Source organism: Camponotus vicinus, unplaced genomic scaffold (genome assembly GCF_025532165.1).
Source record: "Camponotus vicinus isolate PSW18456_S1 unplaced genomic scaffold, iyCamVici1.0 SCAF_14, whole genome shotgun sequence".
NCBI lineage: Eukaryota > Metazoa > Arthropoda > Insecta > Hymenoptera > Formicidae > Camponotus > Camponotus vicinus.
This window is the reverse complement of record NW_028141950.1, coordinates 14,692,642-14,717,313: the sequence shown is the minus strand read 5'-3', so window position 1 is coordinate 14,717,313 and position 24,672 is coordinate 14,692,642. Positions and strand designations below refer to the sequence as shown.

General features: G+C 39.4%; 2 protein-coding genes across 2 annotated transcripts; both read left to right on the top strand.

The window, feature by feature from the left end:
- Positions 1 to 2,257: 2,257 nt before the first annotated feature.
- Positions 2,258 to 2,755, top strand: LOC145964937 (uncharacterized). The gene has a single exon (XM_083088084.1). It carries the CDS (start codon positions 2,258 to 2,260, stop codon positions 2,753 to 2,755), a length of 498 nt encoding a protein of 165 aa, XP_082944210.1.
- An 11,136-nt stretch (positions 2,756 to 13,891) lies between these two features.
- LOC145964935 (uncharacterized) lies at positions 13,892 to 14,266 on the top strand. The gene has a single exon (XM_083088083.1). The coding sequence runs from the start codon at positions 13,892 to 13,894 to the stop codon at positions 14,264 to 14,266; it is 375 nt and encodes a 124-aa protein (XP_082944209.1).
- Positions 14,267 to 24,672: the final 10,406 nt, after the last annotated feature.

Genomic DNA, 24,672 nt, shown 5'->3' with positions numbered 1-24,672 from the left:
GCAAGTAGGGGAAATAGGAGTGATAGCCCCAAAATTACCAGTACAAATTTCGTAGTCCTGGTTCACCAGAGGAAACATTTTTGTTTAATTATATAATGTAGGGAACAAAATAGTATAAAAACATAAACATTTAAATCTTATTACGATTTTTTTTGCAACTATTTATTCGAGAATTCCTCATCGAGGGGCACAGCTCATACATATATGTTAGTTTTAGAAAGAGACTAGAGTTCAAGCCCAGTCTCCCTTATTTGTTTAACAAGAAAATAAATAATATACACTATAAGATACATTAAAAACAAAATCAATATTTAGGAATTAAATACAAAACCTTCATTTTTATGCAAAACTTAAAAATAAAACTTTTTTAACGATCCCGTTTGTATGGTTTCTCAAATAAACATGAATATTGGGTTGGAAGGAAAATAATGTCGTATTTTCGCAATAGATGACTTTAAAAAATAAAACGTTACTTTTATTACAATCCATTATTGAATCAATCAATTATTGATTTTTAAATACGACAATCCGGTTATGAAAACTTATTCGTTGAATTATATGTTGAGAACATTTTGCCTCATGATAAAGTCTAATATTGAAATATTTTTTCAAAATAAAATTTATCAAATCTAATTTGTGATTTGAAAGGACAGTGTGCTCAACAAACATATCCATCTCTGCGAACAGGCTTGTATCAAGTAATAGTTGTTTTGCACGAATCATTAATTTTTCTAGAATTTTGTTTGTGGAAAATAAATTCGGAGTACTTCTCTTTCAGCAGTTTTACATACAGTAACTACATCATCGCTTGGCGATACTAAGCCTTTTCTTTGGGTTTGAGAATTTTAATGTCATTAAGGAAAGTATACCTGTCACTTTTATTTAATAATAAGGATGGAACAGCTGTGGGTACCAAAAACCTTCTTATGGAATCTCCAAATTGTTTGTAGCAAAAATCTTTCTCTTCGAAATGTCTGCTACATACTACGCCTCGTTTATCCACGTCTCGTCCTGTTTTTTATCCAATTTACTCTTGATGTTTCGTTTTTAGGAATACTAAAAGAGAAATTAATTACAATTTAAATGATAGTTATATTACTTTAATAGTTAATTAATATTATAATACATTATAATGAATAATATAAATTAAATTGTACAAATATTGAAAAGCTAACATAACCTGTCACTAATAATAACTTAAGTAAACTCAACATTATCTTACCAATATAACTTTTCAAGTTACTTACCGATGAAAAGAAACATCTGCAATAGCTCTTTGCTCTGTTTTGCATAAATAACAATATTCAACCATTTTTAATTCGTATTAATACGCACGTTGTGCAGGACAGGCAGCATACATTAACCTCAAAGCAGTCGGCGTTGGCGAACCTTGTCCCATAGACTTCCCCCTCCAGTACGTTCGCTAAGTCCACCACCAACTCTCGTATTAGAAAGAGACAGCATCTCGGACATTTGGCGTCTCAGTGATGGCGCTAGAGGACCCGTGAGTGCGCAGGCGCGCCCTCCACTAATCCAGACGCTGGACGTGGACATCATGAGCCACCAAGACTGAAGCCTCTCTAGAGGCATTATTACCAAAGACTGATTTTTCCGTTAGGAATTCAATTTTAGTCTCCGGCGGAGAGCACATGTATTTTTAGTAGTCAAAGAATATATTTTGTTACGTGCCAAAGAAAACGCGAGAGTTCTTTCTCAGTACACCTCTCTCTTCCTGCGCTTTCCAACCAACAAACCGCGGACCGCTACATAAACTTGGTGACCTCGACGTGATTTAAAAAAATACGGCTGACAGAAAAACAACGTACGCGATGCCGTTGGATCGTTCGCCATCGCGCCCGACGCGTTCCGAGGAGAAAGACGACTCAGAGAGAGTGCTACAAGAGAACGGTAAAACGCCGGTTGGCGTCAACTGAGGACCACAACCAACGGAGCATGCAGCATCCCTAGTGGAGATCCAGTCCAATGAGTTCAGGAACGTGAAGCTGTCGACGTTCTGGCGGAATCGGCCGAAATTGTGGTTTACATCCCTAGAAAGCGAGTTCACGGCGTACCGAGTGCGCTCGGACGACATCAAATTCAGTGCCGTGGTCGACATCTTGACGAGCAAACCATGCTCGCAGTTGCCGACATTTTGGAACAGCCACCGAGTTCAGGTAAATACGAAAAGCTTAAATCTATATTAATTGAAAGGTTTTCAGATTCCCTCGACAAATAGCTGAGAAAATTATTAGACGGGATGGAACTAGAAGACAAGACGCCTTCCGCATTGCTGAGAGAAATGCGGACCTTAGCAGGAGCGAACGTAACAGATAACATGTTACATACATTATGGTTGCAAAGACTGCCCACGAGGATACAGGAGCTCTTGTCGGTGCTCGACGACGTCAGCCTCGATAAGCTAGCGGCCTGCGCAGACAAAGTCGCGGAAAGAGAGTCAAGCAGCATGGCAGTGGCTGTAGTAAATGAGTCACCAAGCAATCCTATGCAAGAAATAAAAAAACAGGTAGAGGAGCTGACAAAGGCAGTCGCAGCAATCGGCAGATCGCGGGGCAGATCGAAATCACGCAATGGTCGAATGAAACCAAGAAGCAGGAGCAGATCTTCATCAAATAGTCACTCTGGAATTTGTTACTACCACAGGCGTTTCAAGGAGAAAGCGTGGAAGTGTCTTCAGCCGTGTGACTCTGAACACCCTCTAGCGAAACGGGAAAACTCCAACGACCGTCAGCAGTAGGAGTTGTAGCTGACGGCGAACATCAAGAACGCAGGCTCCATATTACCGACAAGAGAAGCGGATTAAAATTTTTAATAGACACTGGTGCGGACATATCCCTCGTACCCAAGAGGCGTATAGACAAGGCAGTGAAAAATTCGCCAATGCAGTTATTCGCAGCAAATAATGTGCCAATTAAAACATATGGAGAGAAGTTATTCGTTCTGAATCTAGGATTAAGAAGACCATTCAAATGGATATTTTGCGTCGCCGATGTTACGACACCGATAATAGGAGCTGATTTTTTGTATAACTTCGACCTGTCGCATTAAGGACGCCGCACATAACCAAGCTGTGCTGAACGAGTACCTGAAGGATAGCAAGAAGAACGATAAAAGGCTGATTCAATGGACAACTGAGGCTGATGAAGCTTTTACTAAATGCCTGAATAGCCTGGCAAATGGCTACCTTACTAGCTCACCCTCGGGAAGCAGCACCTCTGATCCTTACAACAGACGCATCAGATGTTGCTGTCGGAGCAGTTCTGGAGCAAAAGGTAGACGGAGAGATGCAAACATTATTATTCTTTTCAAAAAAACTCAGTGGTGCTCAACGAAATTATAGTACATATGACCGAGAACTCCTGGCGATATACGAGGCAATCAAATATAACAGAGACTGCGTAGAAGGAAGACAGTTAATCGTCAGAACGGATCATAAGCCGCTTACTTTTGCTTTTCAGCAAAAATCGAAAAAAGCAACACCAAGGCAAGCCCGACAATTGGACTTCATCAGTCAGTTTTCTACAGAAGTCATTCACTTAAGCGGTCAGAAGAACATAGTTGCAGATGCCCTATCACGCATTGCATCAATCGAGTGTCTAGTCATCGTCAGCACAGAAGAGTTAGCTGAAGAACAACAAAAGGATGAAGAACTACAAGACATATTTACCGGAAAGACATCCATCAAACTTAGACTGTTCACTCTCACTGGCTCATCACGTCCACTGTATTGTGAAGTCACCGAAGAGGCTATCAAGCCCTACATACCAAAAAATCTACGAAGAAAGATTTTCGATGCCGTCCATGGATTAGCATATCCCAGCGGAAGAGCAACTCGTCAGCAAATACGGCAGATGTTTATTTGGCCGAGCATGAACAAGGATATAGCCTACTGGGCAAGGACTTGCCTACCGTGCCAGCGGGCTAAAATAAGCAGACACACAAGGTTGATACCTGAGAAGATTGCTGTTCCTGACGAGAGATTCCAGCAAGTGCATTTGGATATCATCGGCCCGTTACCTATTTCTGGAGGCTACAGATACTGTCTGACCATGATAGACCGTTACACAAAGTGGCCAGAGGCAACACCCCTCACGGAAATGACGGCACAGGCAGTTGCTACAGCATTCTACTCGACGTGGGTTGCAAGGTTTGGCGCACCGAAGACAATAACAACCGACCAAGGGACGCATTTCGAGGTAGAACTTTTCAAAAGGTTGATCAGTTTATTAGGTTGCAGTCGTACGAGAACATCACCATATCATCCGTCATCTAACGGTATCGAGCGATGGCGCAGAACTTTAAAAGCAGCGCTAATGTGTCAACTCCAGCAAGACAGCAACTGGATTAAATGGTTGCCAACAGTGCTACTCGGATTGCGGACTGTGTATAAAGAAGACATCAAGTGTTCCACGGCAGAGCTTCTGTACGGAACCAGCCTTAGAGTCCCAGGCGAATTCTTCGAGGATGCCGACCATTCACCCATGCCAGAAGTCTTCCTACAGGATCTACGAGACCGGATGAGGAAAGTCCGAGCAAAACCAACAACCCATCACGGTAAAAGAACTTCATTTGTTCACAGAGAGTTACAGCATGCTACCCACGCCTTCTTAAGGGACGATGCCGTGCGGCGACCGCTGCAACCTCCTTATTTGGGGCCTTACGAGATCTTGCCGCGAATCAACGACAGACTGTATACACTCCTAGTCAATGGCAGGTCGTGCAACATATCCACAGAAAGGCTAAAGCCAGCATATCTACCACCTGGAGAAGGAGAGGACGACGCAGCACAAGGCGGGATACCATCCACATTGGCGTTGAGTTCATATCAAACGCCCAAGCTGCAAAACAAGCAAGTGACATTCCTGGAAAACTAGGAGGGAGCACTTTGGCGTCTCAGTGATGGCGCTAGAGGACCCGTGAGTGCGCAGGCGCGCCCTCCACCAATCCAGACGCTGGACGTGGACATCACGAGCCACCAAGACTGAAGCCTCTCTAGAGGCATTATTACCAAAGACTGATTTTTCCGTTAGGAATTCAATTCTAGTCTCCGGCGGAGAGCACATGTATTTTTAGTAGTCAAAGAATATATTTTGTTACGTGCCAAAGAAAACGCGAGAGTTCTTTCTCAGTACACCTTTCTCTTCCTGCGCTTTCCAACCAACAAACCGCGGACCGCTACAGACACTTTTGCTCTCTCTTTCTAATGTAGTATTCAGCTCCTCTTACGGGGACGTTTAGTCTATCTATATAAGTCTATGGGCATGACTCATAGGGTGCGTTTCGAATTACGCATGAAGCGCGTAGACTGTATAGAAAATCGTTCCGATTTAACCAATGCGCGCATTAGTAGTGCTTTTGTAGCGCTGAGAATTATCTAGATTGTACTAACCGTACTAAATTCTTAGCACTCCTTCCAGCGCATTGACTGCTTCTACTCTCGACTTGAGGCAGTTGATGCGTTGATGCGTTCATGCGATCTGTGCGTTTCATGCGTAATTCGGAACGCAATAACGGATAACAGATTCTTTGTAACGATGGAAAAACAACAATTATGTGAATTTCCAGTTTTAATTGAAGAGACCAATGAAATAATAACTTTGTTTTTAAATAAAAATGATATGGAGAAAGCAAGCCTAGCTAATATTAATATATTATTTTACCTTGATTTATTATTTTATTTTATTTATATTTATTATTTATTTATATTTATATTTATTATTATTAATATTTATTTGTTTATATTTATTATTATTTATTTATTTATATTTACATTTATTTTTATTTATATTTATTATTTATTTTATTTTATTTGTATTTATTATTTTATTCTATTTTTATTTATTTTGTTTTATTATTTTACCATTTTCAAATCGTATTAGCGCATAAAATGCGCAGACACCGTTCCGAATAATTAAAGCGCTTTATGCGTATTGATAAAACGGAATGATTTCGAAGCGCTGCGCAACAGTAATGCACCCTAAGGGTGCGTTCCGATTTACGCATGATGCGCATAGAAACATGAAAATTTGTTCTGTTTCTCTTCATGCGCACATGCTGCATGCATGGTCCAACCTACTTTCAACTGTATTGCCCCTTCCGGTGCATGAGACCGCATGGAGTGCCTCACCTCGCGAGGTGCATTTAATAAATATTAGCGCGAAATTTAATTATAAGTTAGGATTGACTGATTTGTCAATTAGCTTACATTTGTGTGCTGTCTGGGTTCCTTGTGAAAAATTAACTAATATTAAATTAATATTAATATATTAAATTAATTAAATATATTAATATTAATTTAATATTAGTTAATTTTTCACAAGGAACCCAGACAGCACACAAACATCCGAAGGACATCCATAAAACGACCGTTAAGGATATTGAGGATATCCACAGATGATCCGTTTTACGTTCTTCGGACGTCAATGGACGTCCGTGGTATATCTGTTTATGAAATTGGTGGACATACTTTAATCCCTAAATGATAATATAATTTATCTATTTCATATAAAAATTTTACATAAAAATTTTATTTATAATTTATACTTGCATATTGCACTTTACATTTTAAATAGATAATGAACGGATTTTCGTTTATTCGCCGGACATTTACTTGTCCGACTTATAAAATCAATTTAATATCTGAAACTCGTGATTTAGATCAGAAATTAAATTGAACAGTATATTTTTAATCTTATTTGTTACCTTTTGCAAACTTTATATAATTCTCATAAAGATAGAGGAGGGAGAAGAGAGGGGGGGCAGAGGAAGAGAGAGAGTGAGAGAGAGAGAAAGGGGGGGTAGAGGGAGAGACGACGGAGTTGAGAGGTTGAATAAAAAGCAAGAGGAAGCGGAAGTCGGGAGCGTGTGTGTGTGTGTGTGTGTGTGTAAAGGAGGGAGGGGGAGCGAAGAGATTCGCGATCCCTCAAGTAGTTTATAAGTATGGGTTAAGTTTAGGATAAAAGTAGATTTAAGATTTTTTGTAATAGATTGTAACCCTGAGGGGAACAATAAAGTTATTATTATTATTATTATATAATTCTCATAACTAAAACTTAAATACGAGAAAGATAGCGCATCGCACGTCGCGTAGCGGTAAACGAACGAACTAACACATTCTTGCGTGCTCGCGCGAAACTTTGACCTCCAAGACCGGACATCTTGTGGACGTCCAAATATTGGCCAACGGATATCTCAAATCGGATGTACGATGGATGTTCATTTCATGTCCATGGACGTGCGGACGTAAAATGGACATAAAATGAATATCCATAGGATGTCCTGTGCTGTCTGGGAAAATATTCTCTTTTGTGTTTTCCATTATAAGAATGGCATATAAAATTGATATCTCAGTTTCTTCTTCATCACTTAAAAATTCATTTTTATCATTACTGCTACTTGAAAAACATGAGTTTTCTTCTTTTATTATAAAAGAAGATAAAACAGATATTGCAATTAATTGTGATTTAGTAAATTTTAAACCGTCATCCATATTGCATGAATTGCATGAGATCTATTCCGTTACTAGAGGTGCATGATCCATACATGAAGAAACGGAACGGACTCTGCACTTCGTGCTCTGCACTAGATACTCATGCGTTTCATGCATGAAACGGAACGTACCCTTATTAAGGTGGAAGCACATAAAATTGCAGGAGCACATAACCATAAGCATAAAAAAATTGATTGGTTCATTTTCTTATGCATATATTTGTGGACCAATCAATTTCCTTATGCTTATGGTTATGCGCCTATGCAATTTTATGTGCTTTCACCTTTAGACCTCTCTACGGTTGAAGTAACGAGCAAACTCCGAATTGATATTGGAGACCTCACGCGGTGACAATGCGAAACTCCGGCAGTGATTGATGCCAGGAACTGTATTCTGTAACTTTCTACCGACGTCGTCAGTGTCGTTAGCGGCGTCGACCGACAAATATCGATAAAAGTTATTCTATATCATTGTTATCGACAAACGCGTAACGACATATATCGTTTATGAATGACGATCATCGGTATGTTTAACGTGACATCTCTATATGAGAAAAACGCCGTACTGACATATTTTTAACGATATTGTATAGTGGAAAAACAAGTGGAATAGGAAGTGGAAAAGTAAGTTGCAAAAATAAGTCCTGCTTTCAAATGGTCAGTTTTTATTTATTTTTCTTTTTTTTTTAAACATCCAATAATATTGCAAGCTGTTGCTATCGAGAACATTCAGCAATACATATGTCCTTAAGTATATAGTCAGGAAAGGCATATAACCATTGTCATATCCTTATACAAATACATATATATGCTGTACATAAGTATAAGTTATTCCATGGGATTATTAATTTTATTATTTAATCAGGTCTGTGTAGAAATCTTCCTCTTAAGTCTACGCACAATTCTTCTCTCACGTATGAGGTTGACAGCGAAGTTGTTGGGGTGCTCTACTAATCTATCGCGATATTTCAGGCAATATTCTTTGATTGTTTCTTTGATAGTAGGTATCTTTAGGTCTCGATGAAGTGTGTCATTGGTGACATACCAGGGGGCATCAGTGATTAGCCTAAGGATCTTTGATTGGTATCTTTGCAGAATTTCAATGATAGAGTTTGATGCTGTACCCCAGAGAATACCATATGTCCAAATAGATTTTAGTATGGTTTTGTATAATAGAACTTTGTTTTCGAGTGACAGCTGTGAACTTCTGCCTATTAGCTAGTACATTTTACTTAATTTGGGTCCTAACTGTTTACGTTTACTGAATATGTGTTTCTTCCAGTTAAGTTGCCTATAGAGGTACATGCCGAGACTTGGCGTCATTAGCTTGTGGAATCTGAGTCTTATTTAGATAGACAGCAGGACAAATTAGTGTACGTGTTGTAAATGTTACATGAGTTGACTTAGTTTCATTAGCTCTTATTCGCCAAAATTTTAGCCATTTTTGGATGAGATTTAGGTTACTTTGGAGGTTTAGATGCTGTGGTAGGATTACTGTGTATTGCAAGTACTGCCGTATCATCTGCGAAAGTAGCAGTAGTAACGTCCGTGTTTGCTGGTAAGTCTGCAGTGTATAATAAGTACAAAATCGGACCAAGGACGTTTTCTTGTGGTACTCCAGATAGAATTTCATAGATCTCTGATAAAGCATCTTGTTGCTTTATGAAAAAGCATCTTCTATGAAGATAACTTTTAAGGATTGCATGGAAATTTTCTGGCAAGTTTTGTTGGATTTTATACAATAGGCCATCATGCCAAACTTTGTCAAATGCCTGCGATATATCAAGAAACGCTGCGGAGCAATATTTCTTTGATTCCAGTGCAAATGTGATTTCGTTTGTAATTCTGTGTATTTGCTCTATTGTGGCGTGTTTACTACGAAAGCCAAATTGATGATTGGGTATTAGTTGCCTTTCTTCTATCACAGGCATTAGTTTCAATAGGAATAACTTCTCAAATAATTTTGATACGATAGGTAATAGGCTGATTGGTCTGTATGATTTGATGTCTACCGGATCTTTGTTAGGTTTTAGAATCAATTATTTGAGCTACTTTCCATTGTGATGGGAAAAAGCCTGTTCTTAATATGGCGTTAAATAAGTAAGTAAGGTAAAGTATCCCCGATTCTGATAGTTCTTTAAGGATTCGAGTGACAAGATCGTATCCTGGAGTCTTTTTGTCATTTAGATGTTTTGAAATAGCAGCGTTTACTTCGTTTTTGGAAAAGCTCATTGTTTCAGCGGTTTGATGCTCTGTTGTTTTTAAATTCTAATTACCTCTTTTTCTTCCGAGCTTACTTCAATGGGATTAGGGGTGAAAACTTTAGCGAGGTGCTCTGCAAATGAGTCTGCCTTCTCTTAGTTCTAGCCCAGTCAGTGTTGGCAGGCGGGTCAGGTTTTTCGCGCATGCGCGGCAAACGAGGCCTCAATGAAGTATCTATTACAGACAAAAAGGTGTGCCACTGGTCGCCCGAAAAAATTTTCTCTTAGAAAATTGTTTTGGGTGATCAACAGCACACATTTTTACCATACACTATACGAATAACTCACGACTATTTATTATATATCACAAAACTTTTAATAAACTGTGTCTCACTCAACTATATGTCTGTATGCCAAGTAATTTTCCTCGAGCCCGCCAAATCTTCCACATGTGGTACATCGCTGGTTAGCCGCCACTACTGTCGCGCATGCGCGAAAAACCTGACCCGCCTGTCAACACTGAGCCCAGTTACCATCTTGTTTCATAATGGGTGGAGAGGTTTGCGGTTGTTTGAGTTTTTTGGTAGCCTTTCATAAGATGTAATCAGATGTGTCAGAAGGACTTAGATTACGTAGATACGTTTGTATACCTGCATTTTTTCTTTATTTAGCAATTTTTTTAACTCCTTGGTAGCTTTATTTAATTTAGTCTTTGTTTTCGGGGATCTGAAGTGATGCCATTATTTTCTCAATTTATGTTTTTCCTTTAATTTATCTCTTATCGTTGTGGAAGTTGTAAAGTAGGGTTCCATAGTATCTCCAGATGGGGTTGAGTTCCATGTTGCTTGCTGTATACTAGAGTTGAAATGTTCTACTGCTTGTATTATATCATATTGATCTTTTAAAGGTATCTGTGTATTTAATGTAGTTTTAACTTGTTCGCGAAAAAGAATCCAGTTAGTCCTTTTATTATGTAACACGGGTTGCATCTTCTTGACTATCTTGTTACAAACATTAATTATTATAGGAGAATGATCAGAAGATAGCTCTAGGCTTGATTTAATTGTAAAATAAGTTTTTTCTATGCCTTTGATGACTCCAAAATTAATTATGTCTGGTGGAACCTTCCTTTTGTCTGTTGGCCAATATGTTGGCATGCTTTGTGATAAAATTTCCAATCACTTATTAGTGATGGCTTTATAAAGTGTTCTACCTTTAGGATTAGCTAATCTAGATCCCCAATACTGGTGTTTTGCATTATAATCTCCGGCAGCTATAAAACGATCACCTAAGGTTCCAAAGAATGCCTCAAATAGTTCATTAGTGATTGTATATCTTGGTGGGCAATAAACAGATGAAATAGCGACCGTGCCAGTCCAATCTTCTATTGCTACAGTGGTTGCTTGTAAATAATCTTCTTTAAAATTTCCTAGCTCGTGATGTCGAATGTTATTCTTGATGATGATAGCAGTACCACCATGAGCTATGCCGTCTGGATGTGTTGTATGATATACAGGGTGTTCCTGAATGGTCTGTACAAACTTTGTGAATAAGTTCCAGGGACCTAAACAAGCAGAAAATGTCCCATAAACATGGGGTCGGAAACGCTTGCTTCTGGAGTTACGACGGTTCGAAGTTTTCCTGCAATAGCTGGAGAAATTATCACGTCAAATCGCATAGTCCTGCAATTTTTCATGGACGTTAAGTTGTTGCTTGTCTATTTTTAATCTTCTTTCCTCGATATCGAGTCGTCGTTTCTCGTTTTGAGCTGCTAGCAGTACTGCTTCTGCTTGTTTCATAGAAACTTCGGGAATAACTATAATAATAAATGTAACATGTGATTACTATAGAATATCCACTGTTTCTTGTACAATAACTAGAATTTCGTAAATCATAAAAAACAAGTATTACCTGCATAGCTGTGGCGTGATTTTCGGCAATGTGTGCGAATTGCTCACGTGCATCTTGCAATTGTACTCCAATTCATTGTTTGTTTGTTCCTGTAAAATAAAAACAACAAAATTGTACTAGTAAATAGATAATTAGGAAAAAGAAATTCATTCAAGTATATTAAAAATTATATTAAAAACGAGTGTTCGTATGTTGTATAAATGTTTACTTACGATTATATAGAGTTTTTTTATTTCGCTGCTGAAACTTGTTCGATGCTTTCAAAGTATGACTTCCAGTCTTATTTTGTAATTGGCCAGCAGTCTCGTTGCAATGTACAACATCCAAGTAATTTAATTTTTGAGATGTAGGTTCGAGGTCATTAAACAGTTGGACGGAGGAAATCGCCGAGCTACGATGTTCCTCTGTCCACGCGGGAAGGACCCTCAATCGGATCAGAAAGTCTAGGAGAGAGGATGTGGCTGCAAGGATCGAGGAGTTGCATGAGGCGTACAACGCCGCGAAGCAGGCTCTTCGGTCGGCCATCCGCAAGGAGAAGGCCAGGACCTGGAACGAGATGGTGTTCGCCCTGGATGAAGATCCATGGGGTCGTCCCTACTGAATCGTCTTGAACAAGATGAAAGGAGAGACGGCCCCGGTGACGGAAACTCTAGACCCTCAGTTCATTCAGAGAGTCGTGACGACCCTCTTCCCACCGGGGGAGGGTGTAGAGAGTATACCCCCTCTGGAAAGCCCTCCGGAGTAGGACGATGAACTGGGGGTCTCCCAAGGCGAGCTGCGTGGCGCCGTCAAAAGAATTAAGTCCAGAAAGGTTCCTGGGCCTGACGGCATCCACGGCAGAGTATGGGTCCTGGCCTCGCGGGAGCTGGCCGACCGAATGAGGCACATCTATTCAGAGTGCCTCAGAGAGGGCTGCTTCTCCTCAGTCTGGAAGAGAGCGAAGCTCGTTCTTTCCAAGGGGGGTAAACCGAGGGACGTACCGTCGTCGTATCGCCCCATTTGCCTGCTGGACGAGGCCGGCAAAATCCTAGAAAGGATAATTGCCAATCGCCTCGTCCAGCAACTGTCCCGGATAGGTCCTGACCATAGTCAGGACCAGTATGGCTTCCAAGGCGGACGCTCAACAATAGACGCGGTGTTGCGCGTCAGGTCCGTCTCGGAGGCCGCGAGTGAGGACGGCGGGGTGTTGATGGCGATATCCTTGGATATCAAGAAGCTACGCTAAGACCATCCCGCCTTCAACACCCTGCCATGGCGGTGGATAGTGGCGGCTCTCGATCATCACCGGGTGCCGCGCTATCTCGCCGCCATTATCAGGATTACTTCCGGGACAGGGTCCTTGAGTACGTGGACCGCGATGGGGCGGTGCAGGAGAGGGTCGTGGGATGCGGGGTTCCACAGGGCTCAGTCTTGGGCCCACTACTGTGAAACCTCGCGTACGACCACGTCCTCCGGTCAGCCCTCCCCCCCCGCCAGCACTGTTGTCTGCTATGCAGACGACACGCTCGTGCTTGCCGGGGGAAGAGACTGGGAGGAGGCAGCAGCCACTGCCAATCTAACAGTGGAGTGTGTGGTGCGCTCAATCCGAGTCCTGGGGTTGGAGGTGGCGGCGCAAAAGACCGAAGTCGTTTACTTCCACGACGGGTCGCATGGTCCGCCGCCTCCAACTCTCATCCGGGTAGGTGAGGCTCGCGTTCAGGTGGGGCAGTACATTAGGTACTTGAGACTCCACTTGGATGTGACCTGGTCCTTCGGGGAACATTTCCGTCGACTGGCCCCGAGAATAGAAGGAGTGGCAATGGCTCTTTGCTGGCTGCTCCCGAATCTCGGGGGACCGAGCGGGAGTGTTCGTTGCATATACGCCGCGGTGATTGGTTCGGTGGCCCTGTATGGTGCCCCGGTGTGGGAGGATGTAGCCGTCACCCGCCGCCTGCGAGATCTCCTGCGGAGGATGCAGCGGCGGATGGCAATACGAGCGGCTAGGGGCTACCGAACCGTTAGTCACGCGGCGGCGACGGTCCTGTCCGGGATGCCCCCGTTCGATCTCGCAGCCCGCACGTACAGCGATATGTACGAAAAAGTTCGCGAGGTCCGAAAAACGGGGGCCGAGGTTACCAACAGGATCCGTCGCATTATACGGGACCAGGCTCGACGGTCCTTGGCAACGCTCACTCGAGGGTCAAAACGTTGCGGGAAGGAGGACTGTCGAGGCCATCCGACCCTATCTACCCGAATGGATAGACGGGGTCCGTAGGGAAGGAATCACCTTCCGGATGACACAGGTGCTCACCGGACATGGATGTTTCGGTGAGTACCTGTGCAGGATAGAGAAAGAGCGTACAGAAGAGTGCCACCACTGCGGCCATCCGCTTGGAGTTATGCCCAGCGTGGGCGGCCGAGCGCGCGGACTTGGTGGCCGTGATGGGGGCGGACCTCTCCCTCTCGGCCGTCGTCAAAGAGATGGTCGAGAGGGAAGAGGCGTGGAAGGCCGTGTCCTCATCTGCGGCAAGGTTATGCGACGGAAGGAGGTCGCGGAGAGGGAGAGACGCGGCGAGGGTCAACGCCGAGCCTCCCAGAATCCGCTGGAGCTGGGAGCTGGGGACATGTCCCCTCCGGCTGGGGGCCCGTCCCCACAAAGGAGGGGGTGAAATAGTCCCTAACATCCCGCCCCGAACATCAACGGGATGACCTCGACAGGGGGCGGGGGTCCGGTAAGCCGGTCTCCCCTCCCCCTGCCAAGGAGAGAGGGCGCATCTCTAAGGGAATCCGTGCCTAAAGAGACGCCCGACGTATAGAAGGAGAGACGGGGCCCTCCAGGGGCGCTGAATCGCCCGGATTGCTAAATCGGGATCTCTATGGGATAGGGAGGGGGCTCGCCCCTGGAGGGACACAACAAGAAGAGAACCCGGGGCACCCAAACTCCCCCCATGTGAGGGGAGCGAGGGCTGCTTGCCCCGGGCTTGGGGGCCGGGACTCGAGCGGAAGACTCGAGCCTGACCCTGTCCCCAACACCACCGAGGGGGCATGGCATGGAGGTGATGCCCCTCCGCGCCACAACTAGCGAAGATGCCGCCGCATTCAATGCGGCGGCGTGGGCGGGATCCCCCCATCCTGACAGTCTCATTGCTAGGGGGAGTCAGTCCACAAGGTTAGGACAGGGTGGAGGAGGACGCCCGGACGTAATGCCACTGGTGATTCCCGGTCCCCCCCCGAACACCCGAGCAGGCATCCGGGGTTTTAGTCGGTATACTCCGTTAAATAGGAGACATAACCCGCTCTCTCTTCCCGGGGAGAGCGGGTATCCACAAAGGATTTCCCCATCGTGAACAAAAAAAAGGTCATTAAACAGTCCCTCAACTGTTTCAAGAAGTTAAATAATGCTTAGTACGTTATTGTAACATTATAGTTAATTTATACATAATTGGAAATATTGAGAGATAAAAAAAAGTTGAAAGAGATGTTGTTTGTTTGTTGTAATACATTTTATATCGTAGTTATATATCACATAGCGAAGGACTAGTTTAATTAAATTAAATTAATTATGAAGTAAATTGTAAAAGTAATTAAATTTAATTTATAAAACTTGAGATATAATTCATTTAAAATTAAATTCTTGCTTTATGCTTCAAATGGGCAGTAAATGAATGATAGTTTGTTTTTATATTATTAATCGCGCTGAAGAAGGATCAAAGATGATCTGAAACGTTCGTTATTTATGTAGTGTTTAGATTTGAATGACTTGTTTAGATTTATGTAGTGTTTAGATTTGAAATAAACAACAATCAATAAGAAGGATGTGTTTTGTTTCTTCCCCTGCGCCTCAACTACCGCGCTGTGACCCTTATGCCAATTTTAATTTAATTTTTGTTTATTTATTTGATCCAAATTCCTTATTATTAATTGTAAATGAATTATTTTCCGTTTATCCCTTCATTGATTTCAACCAATTTAATATTCTAAATCTCATCTGCTTATATCAGATATCAGAAATTAACTCTTTCGTACCTCCGGGTCATATATGTCCCACCTACGAAAAAAATCATAACTTTTAAATAATCCTATCGACTTTTACCTTGGCTTGTTTTAAAGAAGAAGGTTCAAGCTACATATAAAAAAATCGCGCACTTTGAAATGTAATGTTTACAATAAAATATAATTATTTAAATTTTGCAAAAAATCAAACTTTTAGAGAATGAAGATTAACTGTATATTAATCGAAAAATCGTAGAATTTATGCGCTAATTATAAACTCAAAGTTTTATTTAAATGTGATTACAACTTTATCATGATAAATATTATAATATATATATATATATATATATATACATATATATATATATATATTTTATATGTGTAATCAAAGTAAGACGACGCGTGCGACGGGCATCCAAGTCTCGCGGAAGATGCGCAGCTTGCAAAAAAGTGTATAACAACGTTACGAATCAAACGTGTGTGTGCATATTCAGGAAAAAACATAATATAAATTGAAAAAAATGAAATTTCTAGATCTAAGCTTATATTTTAAATATATTGATTTTTAAGCCTTTCATAGTCGCCATCTTGAATCTGCCATTTTGAATTTAAATTTTGATGGTAAATTTGGAATCAGTACCCCCAAAAATCTATAAGACTGTCTTCATATGAAACACAACTCTTTTGGGAAAGCCGGAGGTACGAAAGGGTTAAAGTAATAGAAATAGTTATTATATTTTTTATCTTTTATTAATAATCGCGACTTTATATATATTTCTGACAGAAATTAGATTGCGAAAAAGTACAGCTCACATAGCAGTAAGCGAAGGAATTATCAAATCATGTCTTGTTCCGTTTCTGTCGTCAATCTGCTATCAGAGATTGTGCGCAAATCTTGCTGGGTTTCTACAATCTGACATCAAATAGCATCACGCAGATCCTGCTCGATCTGCTGCCAATCTGTTATAATAATTCTGTGCCAATCCTGCTCGGTTTCTACTTGTGTCCTGCTCTAATTATGTCAGATTTTATAACATTTCTGCTAACATTCTGTTATCATTATCTGATAGAACCGGTTTTGCATAAAAATTTTTAGTCTTTCTGCTGACAATAATTTATAGCAGGTACTTGGCAAAATCTGTTAGAACATATTTGACTGACTGGGAGGTAAAACTCAAATATATTGTTAATATATCAATAACAATAAGTGAATTAATCATTTTCAATAACAATGAGAAAAGCGTTCTTAAAAGTGTAAGTATTAATAATAAATCATTATATTTGTTTATAATTTGCTCTTCATTTACAAAATGCCGAAACGACCCTGGAATCAAGTAATGAAGATGGATCATTACATTTTATTTATCATTTACATTTATTTTACATTGTATTTCAGTAGTATCGTATGTTAGTATTGCATACACTTTTATTTGTTCAAATAATTTTATATACATAAAATATGATTTAAATACAATTGACGAAATGATAATAACATTTGCAAACAAAAAAAAACAGGAAAAATAAACAGGAAAATAAAGATTGATAATCTGCTTGTTGATTTAATTGTTGCGTGGAATTACAATTACTAAATATTGTAAGGGGGTTTTTGTGCATTGTTAAATTTCATGAATTCAAAATATAATATTTAAAAAGATATTAAGAGAAAAAAATGATTGAAGACACATATTCTAAAATAAAATGTGAAGGAAGAATCTTTCTAATCTCTGCATTATAATTGAACACATGGACAAGCATAATTTGATAATTTTCTAATTATAATAACACACTTGTTATTTCATTACTAATCGACTACGAAGTGAACAATTGTACTCTTCAAACAGATATTGATAATAATAAAATATAGATACTTTATAATATGAGATGGGTTATATAGATTCCCATAACTTTGGCGCCGTAATAAAAATAAAAATAAATTCCAATAGTACTTTTAGTAGAGAATATGGGAAAAAATAGTTTAAAAATTCTACGACCAATAGATATTATTAATAAACAATATTAATATTAATATAATGAATATGTAATTTCATGACATCGTATATAGACTATACGTTTTTGTTTGACATTGTTTACTTTTCTTATATTGAAATCAGTTACTGGAACAATGATTGACTTCTATGTTGATATTTTTTACGACTTTGAAAATACTTGAGGAAAGATGTCTAGGCATGTACTTTTGTTCCTAAACTAAATTTTAGTTGTACACGCACTCACAGGAATGGTGTCGCGGTATGCTTGTGTGACGTCACACTCACACAAGCGAAGCGCGCATGTACGCGGGCCGAGCAGCGAGAGAGAAAGTGGAGGTAGAGTAGTGGGAGGCATTCCGATGTTGCGTCCTTCGCGCACGGCACAAGAGCGAGAGAGAAAGCACTATAAGACGTGATACCGAGTTAGAGGCAGTGTTGTCAGGTGGGTCAGGTTTTTCGCGCATGCGCGACAGTAATGGCGGCTAACCAGCGCTGTATCACTGGTATCTGGTATCAGGTATTACATGGAAGATTTGGCGGGCTGAAGGAAAGTTACTGGGTGCACAGACATAGTGAATAGTTTATTAAAAGTTTAGTGATATTTAATATCGTTTATCTGAATAGTAGTGAGTGTTAATAATAGTGAGTTTATTTATACCTTTAGTGCAATAAAAGTAAAGCAGTAAAAATAAAGAAGGATTTGGCGGGATTAAACGATCAGGTCTGGTTAGGAGAGTTTTGGGTAAGTTAATAAATATTATTAATATTTAAATATTATTAATATTTAAAAAAGATGGAATTTAATAAAGGAGCTATTAAAAAACGTAGAATTAGGGAATTTCAAATTTCTTGGCTAGATGAAAGTAGTTTTAAAGGATAGTTAGCTCCTCATCCTTCAGAAAATAAAGCGCTTTGCACAGCATGTAATAAAACTATCAGTTGTCGGAAAACAAATTTAATTGAACATTCACAGACGGTCAAACATATTGAGAAAATAAGAATGTTAAATTATAAAGCCGATAATAATAATAATAATAATATATTATCATAAAGATAGAGTCAAACGCGCGGAAATAAAATTAGCTGCTTTTTTCGCGGAGCATAATGTTGCTTTTTCCACCGTAGATCATTTAATTCCGTTATTAAAAGACATTTGTATAGATTCTGAAATTGCACAAGATCTTTCACTTGCTCGAACAAAGTGTTCAAGTATTGTCAAAAATATTATTACAAAACACGAATCAGAAAAAGTCGTTGAATATTTAAAAACGCGTAGATTTTCGATTTTAGTTGACGAAAGCACAGATATCAGATAATAAATTAATGTGCATTTTAGTTCGGTATGATTCCCCTTTAAATAAAAAAGTTTCTACTCGATTATTAGAATTATTAACTTTAGATGCGACAGATTGTTCAGCAAATACAATTTTCGAAACATTTAAAAATTGTTTGGAAGAAAAAGAAATTCCCATTAAAAATATTATTGGATTAGCGTGTGACAATGCATCTCTTATGGTAGGATGCAATAATTCTTTTATGAGTCATTTAAAATCAGAAATACCGGAATTAATAACATTAAATTGTATTTGTCATTCGTCTGCACTCGTAGCTAGTAAAGCTTGTGAAAAATTACCTTCATCTTGCGAAAATTTAATTAAAGGAATTGCCACTTACATTTCGGACAGTGCAAAGAGATGTGCAATTTTGGTTGAATTTCAAAATTTTTTTGATATAGAGAATTTGATTTGGAAAATTGAAGTGTTAAAAAATTATTTTACTTTAGCAGTAGTTAAAGATAAATTAAAATCGGCAGAGATTATTTTAGAAAGTTTGAATAATAACTCCATTAAAGCATATTTATTATTTTTGAAATATTCTTTAAATTTTTTAAATAATTTTAACGCTTTGTTTCAATCGCGTAATATTTTAATACATAAATTATATGAAAGCAGTAAACAATTAGTATTTCAATTTGCGCAAAATTTTGTAAATCTTGACGTATTAAATGATATTTCTATTTTAAATTTAAATGATCAAAAGAGTATAAAACATAGATAATGTATATGTAGGATCGGAATATAAAAGCTTTTTAGAAACTTTATCTTTAGAGTGCGCGCAACAAATTAAATTTAAATGTTTAGATTTTTATATTATTGCAGTTCAAGAAATGTTAAAACGTTCATCGTGTAATGATTTTTTTTCAGCAATTAACGTTTTTAGATCCGAAAATAGCTTTATATAATGAAGATAGTAATAAAATTAAAGATTTGACTCATATTGCTACGCGAATTAGACACAATAATATCACTCAATTAGCTCTTGAATGGAGGATTTTACCTTCAATCTTTAATGAAGAAAAGAAACTAGAATTAGCTTCTCTTGAAATAGATGAAATGTGGAAAAATATATTAAACTCTAAAAATTTTGATGGAACAAAAATATTTCCAAATTTAGAATTGTTAGTTGAAATAATCCTTTCTCTTCCACACTCAAATGCTGAGGCCGAAAGAATTTTTTCTATTGTAACTGATGTTAGAAATAAAAAATGAAATCGATTATCTAATGATACAGTTTCCGCGATTTGTATAATTCGGTCCAGCTTTCAAGACGCGAAAAAAAATTGTATTAATTTTGACGTGAACACAAGGCTGAACTGCATAAGAACTGCATTAGAACTGCATAATACGCTAAATTTATATGGAGACATAGCGCAAATCTGATGGTTTTATAAAAATAATAAAATTTTTTTTAAATTTTTGTTTTTTTCTACTATTTTGTATGAAAGCTTTTGCATTCTATTAGCATTCTTTACTTATCTAGCCATGACACTATTTTCTTTATGCACGCTGTATGTATATTATTTTTTTAGTTTATTAGTTTAGAGTTTATTTTTGAGTTTTTACTTCAGAGTGTAACGATGCACCCGGGCATCGTTACGAATTCCCGGCGTACACCAGCCAGAAGCTGCCGCCCGACGAACATCGGTCGGGCAAGGGCAGGGGCGCGGTGCACCCACATTTTATTCTAACAATAAACGACCGTACAATCGCCGAAAACCGCCGATGAGGCCCGACGACGCGACGAGCGAATGGCCCGCGTTCGGCGTCTCATCCCCCGCCGAGTACCCTGTACCGATTCCGACACTCGGCAGGGGGACCCCGATTCTGCGCCGACGCGGGTACAGAGCTCCGGTATAAGAAGGGCCCATCGGCCCGAGAGAGGAGACTTCTTCCTGATCCGTTCTCACATGGGTATCGTGTGAGAATCCTGACCAGAAGCACGACTCGAAACCGAGGGTAGAGGGTATCTCCGCCTTCGTCGAGAGTTCTCGACGACGAGCCGTGCATCCTTACGATCATAGTCGTCGCATAGGATCGGAGGGCCGTTCCGATCCTGCCAAGCGTTCTCGACCGACCAACTAATTCTAACTCATACCAGAACTGCATAATTCGCGGGGTGGAGAGAGAGCCGCCTCCGACGACTGTTCTCGTCTGCATTCTGGTCAACGTGTTCCGTCCTTTTAATTGCATCCAACCGCGTTAATGGGGATGCGATTTCCGCGCACATTAGCGATAGCCTCCAAGCAGGCCAGTGACCGGTCGTGTAGCTGCAACTACACGCACACGCTATAATGCCGTGAAATCTTGCGAGACGAAAAACAAACACCGCGCATCCGTCACCGCGTGCAATAATTAGAAATGAGCGTCCAGATACCGAAACTCCGCTAACGAAGCGATTATACTCGCAGGCAAGCACACGCGTTTAAAAGACCGCCAGCTGATTCACCGGCCACGCGCGTTAGCCACAAAAACGCACCCAAACATCTGTAAAAAGCGTAGACGCCGTCTGGGCCGAGAGCCGCGAAATATATAGATATTGCAATCCTCGATTCTCGCGAAGCGCGATTATTATAAATTCGATAATTTAAACTTTAAGCGAACACACACACATCGACACACACACACACTCATACACATTGTTACACCACAACCTCTGTACACCAAAGATACAAATAAACACGTACATCTTAATACAATAACTTGCGTATATCTTTCTCGACCCGAACCTTTGGCTCCGACGAGTTATCCGTATTAAAATAAAATCCGAAACGATACACGAGCATACGTTACAAGAGTTTATTTTTCAAAGTTTATTATTTTAGAGTTTATTGTTATATTTATTTTTACTTAACAATAAGAATTTATTTTGGTAATTATATACATTAGCGATTCCTCACCGATTTCAATGACCTTGAAATATGTTGTCGGGAGCATGATTCTGAACAACTTTTCCTTATACATGTTACCGCCGCTCGGCCTTAGTTTCCGAGATATTTATAAAAATATTTTATGGTTTTGCAATATTGTCACCATTATGAAATAACTTTTTTGCACCATGTATTCAATTTTTGACAAAGTAATGTAGGAAATACGCGGGATATTATAGAAAAGTATCTTGGTTTATTAGAGCTTCTATTACAGAGGTATGCTTCCTCGCAGATCTCGACCACGACTGCCTCTTTTCGCAATTCCTACCCCGTCTTTTGGGTCTCATACGTGGCCCAATCAGTTCACGACACGCTCGGCTATATCCAAAAGAACGATCAATCGTCGCGAACATTCGAGATCAAAACACGGAAAACGAGGCATTACAATAATAAGGTCAGAGCGCAAACACAATTCGAAAATAACGATTTAACGCTATCGTGGCAAGTCCTTCCCTACAGTAATAATGTTTACCAAAAAAGAGTTGTAAAGCGAGACCCTACCGGCGGGGTGGTTGCGGGAGGGGGGCCGAAGGCCCCCCTTGCACCCCCCGCGTGTGTGTGTGTGCAATATACATACATTTCTGATATTTTTTAATTTGTATAGAATTTAATACAATTTAATACAATTAAAAAATATCAGAAATGTATGTATATTACACACACACACACACACACACACACACACACACACACACACACACACACACACACACACACACACACATACGCGCGGGGGGTGCAAGGGGGCCTTCGGCCCCCCCTCCCGCTACCACCCCGCCGGTAGGATCTCGCTTTACAATTCTTTTTGGTAAACATTATTACTTTGTGAAAAACTGAATACATGGTGCAAAAAAGTTATTTCATAATGGTGACAATATTGCAAAATCATAAAATATTTTTATAAATATCTCGGAAACTAAGGCCGAGCGGCGGTAACATGTATAAGGAAAAGTTGTTCAGAATCATGCTCCCGACAACATATTTCAAGGTCATTGAAATCGGTGAGGAATCGCTAATGTATACAATTACCTTTATTTTTATATATTATATATTTTGCTGTGCAATTTCATGTGCAATATTTTATTTTTTAATTTTTATTAATTATTTGTTTTTGGAGGAGGGGTTTTTAGTGTGTTAGAGTCCCACACTACCTCGCTTGACCGACTAGCGAGGTGTGCATAATGCATTTTCCCCTTTCGTCGATCGAAAAAGAAAACAAAAAAAAACAGTCAATATTATTTTTTAAAAATTAATTAAAAATATTTATTTATTACAAAATAAATTTATTTTATTGTTTTTATATATTAATACGATTTTTAATATACATATGAGATTGTTTTTTATATTTATATGTAAAAAAGATGCTTATTTTTTAGTTTTATTAATATGTTTATTTATTTTGTGTATGTGTAATTTATGTATTTTAATAACCAATGTTTTATAAGTAATTTTATGTACTTTATATTGTGTGTATATTTTATGTATTTTATATTATGTTATATATTTTATTTTATATTATGCGTGTGTGTAAACACATACGCATATATATGCAGATAAAAATGTGTGCCGTTGATTACTCGGAATAATTTTCTAAGAGAACATTTTTTCTGGCCACCAGCGGCACATCTTTTTGTCTGTATTAGATACTTCATTGAGGCCGCGTTCGCTGCGCATGCGCGAAAAACTTGATCCGCCTGGCAACACTGGTTAGAAGTGTCCGATAGCCGTCTCTCTCGCTCGATACTCAAACGAGAGAGTGCGAGCGAGACAGCTATATACCGCGCGGGACACTGCGCTATTTCTATACATGTCTCTTGCACTCTAGTATAGATATGCGTACTTTTCTTTTCTTTCTTTAAGAAATGCGGCTTAACCGCGTGCACTAAAGGTCGACATTCATTTTTATTAAATTAAATAATAATTAAATTATATAAAAAGATAAAATTTAATGAATAAATTCTTGGCTCGCGTACGTGCGCGCTTCGCGTGTGTACGCGGGCCGGGCAGCGAGAGAGAAAGTGGGAGTAGAGTAGTGGGGGGCATTCCGATGTTGCGTCCTTTGCGCACGGTACAAGAGCGAGAGAGAAAGCACTATAAGACATGATACCGAGTTAGAGATGTCCGATAGCCGTCTCTCTCGCTCGACGCTCGAACGAGAGAGTGCGAGCGAGACAGCTATATACCGCGCTGTTTCTATGCGTGTCTCATGCGCTTTAATATCGATATCGATATATTTTTCATTTCTTTCTTTAACGGAGTTAAAATGCGGTTGAACCGCGTGCACCAAAAGCCGGCGTAAAATATTAAAAATAGAAATAAATAATCAGACATCAGTGAGCGTCACACAAGCATACCGGAACATCATTCCTGCCGGTGCGTGTAGAATCACAGTCTTCTACCATAGTATAAGTAAGAACAGTAGGTACACTTCGTGTCGGTGCCTTTGATCTTTATGGCCAATCATTCGCCATATTGTTGATTGTGCAAGCGCGCTTTAATTTAAATAATAAACTGTTTAACAACTATTAATAACTATTAACAGTTCAAATCTGCATACCAAACGTTGTAATAATATTTAAATAACTTTACTTTTGATAATTCTTAAATAATTATTACTATTTAAAGTAATATTAACAAATAATTATTACTATTTAAAGTTTTATTATATTGTTGCGGAACGATATATCTCGAATCGCGCGCGACACAACGATCGGCACTCGCGCACACGCTCGCGCACACGGAAATAACACTCGTGTTAAAGGAACGCAAGAACTTTAATAACACCAGAGAACACAGAATGTAACAGATATAACGATAATAATCACAC

What these genes read in the sequence shown, in the direction of transcription:
- LOC145964935 (XM_083088083.1), top strand. Translation starts at nt 13,892, where the DNA reads ATGACACAGGTGCTCACCGGACATGGATGTTTCGGTGAGTACCTGTGC.
- LOC145964937 (XM_083088084.1), top strand. Translation starts at nt 2,258, where the DNA reads ATGGAACTAGAAGACAAGACGCCTTCCGCATTGCTGAGAGAAATGCGG.